The sequence below is a fragment of the Theropithecus gelada genome, chromosome 14 (genome assembly GCF_003255815.1).
Source record: "Theropithecus gelada isolate Dixy chromosome 14, Tgel_1.0, whole genome shotgun sequence".
Lineage (NCBI taxonomy): Eukaryota > Metazoa > Chordata > Mammalia > Primates > Cercopithecidae > Theropithecus > Theropithecus gelada.
Window position 1 is genome coordinate 9,169,135 of NC_037682.1, and position 7,350 is coordinate 9,176,484.

Genomic DNA, 7,350 nt, shown 5'->3' on the forward strand with positions numbered 1-7,350 from the left:
ATTCTCCTGCCTCAGCCTCCCGAGTAGCTGGGACTACAGGCGCCCGCCACCTCGCCCGGCTAGTTTTTTTTGTATTTTTTAGTAGAGACGGGGTTTCACCGTGTTAGCCAGGATGGTCTCGATCTCCTGACCTCGTGATCCGCTCGTCTCGGCCTCCCAAAGTGCTGGGATTACAGGCTTGAGCCACCGCGCCCGGCCCTCTTTTTTTTTTTTTGAGACGGAGTTTCACTCTTGTTGCCCAGGCTGGAGTGCGATGGCATGATCTTGGCTCACCACAACCTCCGCCTCCCAGGTTCAAGTGATTCTCCTGCCTCAGCTTCCCGAGTAGCTGGAACTACAGGCATGCGCCACCGTACTCAGCTAATTTTGTATTTTTAGTAGAGAGAGGGTTTCTCCATGTTGGTCAGGCCGGTCTCGAACTCCCGACCTCAGGTTATCCACCCGCCTTGGCCTCCCAAAGCACTGGGTTTACAGGCATGAGCCACCACATCTGGTCGAGGTGAGTTGTTTTTTTTGGGGGGTTTTTTGGGGACAGGGTCTTGCTCTGTTGCCCAGGCTGGAGTGCACAGTTGTGCGAACACAGCTCACTGTATCGTCGACCTCCTGGGCCCAGGTGATCCTCTAGTCTTAGCTTCCCAAGCAGTTGGGCATGACACACTTGTGCCACCATGCCTGGCTAATTTTTGTATTTATTTATTTATTTTTGTAGCGATGGGGTTTCGCCATGTTGCCCAGGCTAGGCTCAAGTGACCCTCCTGCCTTGGCCTCTCAAAGTGCTGGGATTACAGTAGTGAGCCACTGTGCCTGGCACTGTTATTCCCACGAAAGGTCACAGGTACCCATGGTCATGGCATTGTGCTGCCTTGCCAGGCAAAGACGATCGCACAGAGGACAAGCCACTCACTGTCATGGACACCCAAGGAGATGGCCCTGTTCCCACGACCATGCTGCCAAAGGGACAGGTGGCATACTCCTCCCGTCTCTGGAAACATTCATTGTGAACCTCAATCTCCCAGTGGTGCTCCTCCTGCAGGCCCAGGTCCTGGGTGGCTGCTGCAGGGCTCGTAGTCCTTCAGGGGGGTCTGCTGCTGTCCTTTCCCTCCCAGGTAGGTGTTGACAGCAGGATCTGTGGGAAACAAATGGCCTCCTGCCAGGCCTGGAGCATGAGGTGCCCTCAGGAAGGGCATGAGCATCTGCAGTTACCCACCTTGGTCCCCAAAGGAACCCCAGAGCCCCTCCTGGGCAACCTGGGCCTGGCAGTACTATAAGCCACCAAGACAGCTTCACTCGGGTGCTCCATGGGCATCAAACTGGCCGGCCTGAGGGCTGCACACCTCGATACACGTTTCATGAAAACCAAATATGCAGCCTGTAATCAACTCCTGGACTGTCACAGACACACCCTCATTATTTCATATCATGAGCCGCCCCAGAGTTTGTTAGAAACTGATTTTATTAATAAGTCACATGATACAAAAGAATGAGAACATTCAAAGAATGAGTAAAATCCTGCTTTGTCCCAAACGACAAGCAGAAAATGTTAAGGCACAATGGATGCTCAGAAAACAAGAAGCTGAAGGGAAAACACGTCATCTGTGTACTCAGACATACACACTCCAACCCACCACACTGACACACCCTTGCCCGCCCATCAGATAAGAATTCACCTGGAATCAGCTGGGGGCGGTGGCTCACGCCTATGATCCCAGCACTTTGGGAGGTCGAGGCAGGCGGATCATGAGGTCAGGAGTTCAAGACCAGCCTGACCAACATGGTGAAACCCTGTTTCTACTAAAAATGCAAAAAGTAGTGGGGCGTGGTGGCACGCACCTGTAATCCCACCTACTCAGGAGGCAGAGACAGGAGAATCGCTTGAGGCAGAAGTTGCAGTGAGCCAAGATTGTGCCACTGCACTCCAGCCTGGGTGACAGAGCAAGACTCCGTCTCAAAAAAAAAAAAAAAAAAAAAAAAAAAAAATCACCTGGAATCAAAGCAGTGGGGCTGGGAAAACCTGCACTGGAGCCGCCAGAACAGGTGGGCAGGTGGCTTGGTGAGACCGAGCAACTCCGGGAGGGGAGACGAGAACTGGCAGCTGACATGACCCTGTGGCCAGGACATTCCAATAGACTAGGGGCACTTCCCAGGCCTCTTCTTTCCGCCTATTATTTTAACAAAGTCCATGCTGCCGGAAGGCAAGCCCACCTCAAAACACCTGGCACATTCACAAGCTACTAAAGAGAGGAGGGTGAACGGGCTCTGATACTTGGAGAAGCTTCCTCTCCCACGGCTTTCCACCGGGAACAGAAGACAAAGGCAAGCTCTGTGCTGCCACAGGAAGTCCCAGGAAGCACCTGTGAGACCCGCACACCCACCTCGGAGGGTCCCAGGGCTGGGAAAGCCCTCCTCTCGGGCTCAGCTCATCTGGGACAAGACAGAGCCCCTGCTGCCCGGAGGGCAAGCTGGGACCAGAGAAGCCAAGCACCCACATCAAAGTCATCTTTCCAAGTGTCCTCGAGAAAGAGACTGTCTTGTGTAGCCCAGGCTTTTCTGGGCATGCACTGCTGGCCCCAGAGGAATCCATGGTGCCGCCTGGGAAGGAGCGCGCAGCAGAGGTTACCCATGGGGCTTCCTGGCGTTGCCCCGGCACAACTCAAATGACCAAAGACCAAACTGAAACCTGAAGACCCAGACACGGGGAGGAGAGGGCAGGTCTGGCCAGTCCGCTAGGGGAGCTGCCTGGGCTCCAGGGAGTGCCCACCCGGGGATTTTCAGGAGTTTTTCAGACTGTGAGTGTGGGTCTGGAGGCCAGGTGGTCCACAGGACAGCCACCTCCCAGCAGTGACATCACCAAAGACTACCAGAAAGGCATGCTCCTTCTGGTGTCTTGTGCCTGCAAAGGAGACCCAGAACGAGGGGCACAGGACCCCAGGTAGGGTCCTGCCTGGCTCCCTCCATTCCTGATTCAACTAGGGAGGTGTGGTGGGGGCCCTCACCATGTTTCTGTCCTGGTTCAATCCAGAGAGGCCCCTCCCACCCTCCTCAGAGTGGTGGCCCAGCCTGGCAGGTGGCCCTGGTGGCCGGGGGTGGAGCACCAGCAGAAGGCAGGCAGGAAACTGGTCATCCAAGTACAGGGGGTGGAGCACTAGCAGGAGGAAGGCGGGAACTGGTCACCCAAGTTCAGGGAAGAGGTCAAAGGCACACACTGGACCTTCAGGTCCCAAACCTCAATCCTTGGTCCTCTGCCACTGGAGCTGCCACCGGGGTACTTTGGAACAGGGACACTGCCCATCTTGAGGTGGGCACAAAGGCATGTTTCTAGGTGAGGTGGCAGCTGCAGCTTGATCAGATGGTCCTGAGATAGCAGCAGGGCCCAGTGTCTGGGGGAAGGGTGGGCAGGCTGCAGAGGGGCCCTGCGGAAGGCCCTGGCCAGCTTTGCACAGCCCGGGGCCAGTCACTTCTCTGTGGTCTGAGAAATCTGCTGAGGCAGCCCACCCCATGTGCATGACCCATGAGACTGCTGCAGCCAGCCCCTGCCCCTCAGGAGGACAGTGCCGGGCCAGGGCCCCCACTTGCCCTCCTCCTGCCGGGTGCGGTGTCCTCAGCCCTGCTCCAGGCTGTCACTGGGTTGCACCACGGTGTAGCTCCCCTGGCCCAAGGACAGCTGCCGGCTGAAGAAGGACGTGGTGCGCTTCGGCTTCACTCGCCTGATCCCCTTGCCTGCGAGGGAACGGGAGGGCACACTGAGCAGAGGTGCTGTCCCTGTGTGATGGGGCTCAGGCCCAGGAAGCTGGGTTCTGGATCCAGCATGACGGCTCCTTCCAGAGCCTGGTCAGACTGAGCTCTCCTCATTGAGTCTCAGCCCCCGTCAGCGTGCTACAGTATACCTGAGCAGCGCTCCCTAACACTGCCGACCTAAGGTCATCACAAACAAGGAAGGTCTTCATAGCCAAGAGAAGCCTGGGGAGATGCGACAGCTAATGCAGTGTGGGGTCCTGGTGGGATCCTGGCACAGAGGAACGTCTGGAAAACACTATGGAAATCTGACTTTGGCTAATAATAGCAATCCCGGGTCATTAATTAAAACAAAAGTACCATATTGCTGTAAGATGTTAGTTTTTGTTTTTTGTTTTGTTTTGTTTTGAGACAGAGTCTTGCTCTGTCACCCAGGCTGGAGTGCAGTGGCGCGATCTCAGCTCACTGCAACCTCCGCCTCCCAGGTTCAAGCGATTCTCCTGCCTCAGCCTCCTGAGCAGCTGGGACTATAGATGCATACCACTACGCACACTAGTTTTTATATTTTTAGTAGAGATGGGGTTTCACCATGCTGGCCAGGATGGTCTTGATCTCTTGACCTCGTGATCCACCCGCCTCGGCCTCCAAAAGTGCTGGGATTACAGGTGTGACAGGGCCACTGTGCCTGGCAAATTTTTGTATTTTTAGTAGAGATGGAGTTTCACCATATTGGCCAGGCTGGTCTCAAACTCCTGACCTCATGATCCACCTGCCTTGGCCTCCCAAAGTGCTGGGATTACAGGTGTGAGCCACCATGTCCCACCTTTGTGTTTTTTGTTTTGTTTTGTTTTGTTTTGAGACAGGCTGTGTTGCTCAGGCTGGAGTGCAACGTTACAATCATGGCTCACCGCAGCCTTACCTCCTAAGCCCAACTGATCCTCCCACTTCAGCATCCCCAGTAGCTGGGACTACAGGTGTGAGCCATGGCTAATGTTTTTTTAGTTTGTGTAGAGACAGGGTCTTGCTCGATTGCCTAGGCTGGTCTCGAACTCCTGGGCTCAGGTGAGCCTCCTGCCTGTCTCCCAAAGTACTGAGATTACAGGTGTGAGCCACCGTGCCTGGCCAAGACATTAATAATAATTTTTTTTTTTTTTTTTAGACAGGGTCTCACTGTCACCCAGGCTGGACTGCAGTGTTGTGATCATAACTCACTGAAGCCTTAACCCTTCTAGCTCAGGTGATCCTTCCATCTCAGCCTCCCAACTAGCTGGGACTTCAGGTGTACGCCACCATGCCCTGCTAATCTTTTTTTTTTTTTTTTTGAGACGGAGTCTCGCTGTGTTGCCCAGGGTGGAGTGCAGTGGCCGGATCTCAGCTCACTGCAAGCTCCGCCTCCCGGGGTTACACCATTCTCCTGCCTCAGCCTCCCGAGTTGCCAGGACTACAGGCGTCCACCACCTCGCCCGGCTAGTTTTTTGTATTTTTTAGTAGAGACGGGGTTTCACCGTGTTAGCCAGGATGGTCTCGAACTCCTGACCTCGTGATCCGCCCGTCTCAGCCTCCCAAAGTGCTGGGATTACAGGCTTGAGCCACCGCGCCCGGCTGTCCTGCTAATCTTTTAAACAGAGATGGGGTCTTGCTATGTTGCACAGGCTGGTCTTGGACTCCTAGACTCAAGCAATTTGCCTGCCTCGGCCTCCCAAAGTATTGGGATTATAGCCATCTCACTTGACCAAGATGTTAATTTTAAAGTCAAGCAACAGAAGAAAAATGAGCAAAAGAAATCATCAGTAATTCAGGAAGGAAATCTAAATATGATCAAGCATGTAAAAATTTGCAATCGGCCAGGCGTGGTGGCTCACCTGAGGTCAGGAGTTCGAGACCAGGCTGGCCAACATGGCGGAACCCTGTCTCTACTGAAAATACAAAAATTAGCCGGGCATGGTGGCAGGCGCCTGCAATCCCCGCCACTCGGGAGGCTGAGGCAGGGAGAATCGCTTGAACCTGGGAGGCGGAGTTTGCAGTGGGCCGAGATTGTGCCATTGTACTCAAGCCTGGGCAACACAGCGAGACAGTCTCAAAAAAAAAAATTTCCAATCTCACTGTGTTCAAACACCAGCCCAGACAAGTTTCCTTTGGCTTGGAATGATTACACTCATTGTGGGTGAGGGCATAGGAGGCAGATGCCATCTTCTCTGCTGTGGAGGGTACACCTGGGTACAACCTCTCTGGAAGGTGGCAGGTATGAAAAGCCTCTTCAAAATCAGCATATTGCCCAGGCATGGTGCTCACATCTGTAATCCCAGCACTTTGGGAGGCCGAGGTGGGAGGATCATTTGATCCCAGGAGTCTGAGACCAGCCTGGGCAACATAGTGAGATGCTGTCTTGACAAAGAATTTAAAAATCAGCCGGGAGTAGTGGCTCATGCCTGTAGTCCCACCTACTCAGGAGACTGCAGAAGGAGGATTGCTTGAGCACATAGGAGGTAGACGCTGCAGTGAGCCTTGACTAGGCCATTGCACTCCAGCCTGGGCACCAGAGTGAAACCCTGTTTAAAAGAAAAATCTGCACACTTTTACAACAGCAAGGCCATTTCTAGGAACGTATCCTGAGGAAACAGTTCAGATTCTAAGGAAACACTTTGCCGTAGATGTGCTGTTTAGAAGAGCCGAACGCTGAAAACTGTAATGCCCACAAGCAGAGGTCTGGGTGAAAATGAGCGTGCTAAAACTATGCTAAGAAATGCCACACAGTGGTCCAAATTACACTGTAGAAAAAGTTTGCTTTTTCTGATTATAAAACTTATTCTCGGGCCGGGCACGGTGGCTCACGCCTGTAATCCCAGCACTTTGGGAGGCCGAGGTGGGCGGATCACCTGAGGTCAGGAGTTCGAGACCAGCCTGACCAACATGGAGAAACACCATCTCTACTAAAAGTACAAAATTAGCTGGGCATGGTGGCGCCTGCCTATAATCCCAGATACTCGGGAGGCTGAGGCAGGAGAATCGCTGGAACCCGCGAGGTGGAGGCTGCGGTGAGCCGAGATCACGCGACTGCACTCCAGCTTGGGCAACAAGAGTGAAACTCCGCCTCCAGAAAAAAAGAAAAAACAATTATTCTAAAAATTACAAGACTTGTAAAAGATTTAGGTGCTCTGGGCCGGGCGCGGTAGCTCAAGCCTGTAATCCCAGCACTTTGGGAGGCCGAGACGGGTGGATCACGAGGTCAGGAGATCGAGACCATTCTGGCTAACAGGGTGAAACCCCCGTCTCTACTAAAAAATACAAAAAAACTAGCCGGGCGAGGTGGCGGTTGCCTGTAGTCCCAACTACTCGGGAGGCTGAGGCAAGAGAATGGCGTAAACCCGGGAGGCGGAGCTTGCAGTGAGCCGAGATTGCGCCACTGCACTCCAGCCTGGGCGACAGAGCGAGACTCCGTCTCAAAAAAAAAAAAAAAAATTTACGTGCTCCAAGAAGTACAAAGAAAAAGTCAAAGCTACAGCCGCTGAGGGCCAGAGCTGGGCCCTCCTGCCTCATGCGCGTGGCTGCGCACATGCTGTCCTGTTACTCATTTCTTTTTTTCTTTTTTTTTTGAGACGGAGTCTCGCTCTGTCGCCC

General features: G+C 53.6%; 1 protein-coding gene across 1 annotated transcript in view; it reads right to left on the reverse strand.

Annotated features, from left to right (window-relative positions):
* Positions 1-1,435: 1,435 nt before the first annotated feature.
* The window catches only part of FRMD8 (FERM domain containing 8), a 9,100-nt gene continuing 3,185 nt past the window's right edge, over positions 1,436-7,350 (reverse strand). The window contains exon 2 of the mRNA XM_025358493.1: positions 1,436-3,717. Within this exon, the coding sequence (XP_025214278.1) occupies positions 3,599-3,717 (119 nt within the window). The 3' untranslated portion in view covers positions 1,436-3,598. The remainder of the gene's footprint in view (positions 3,718-7,350) is intronic.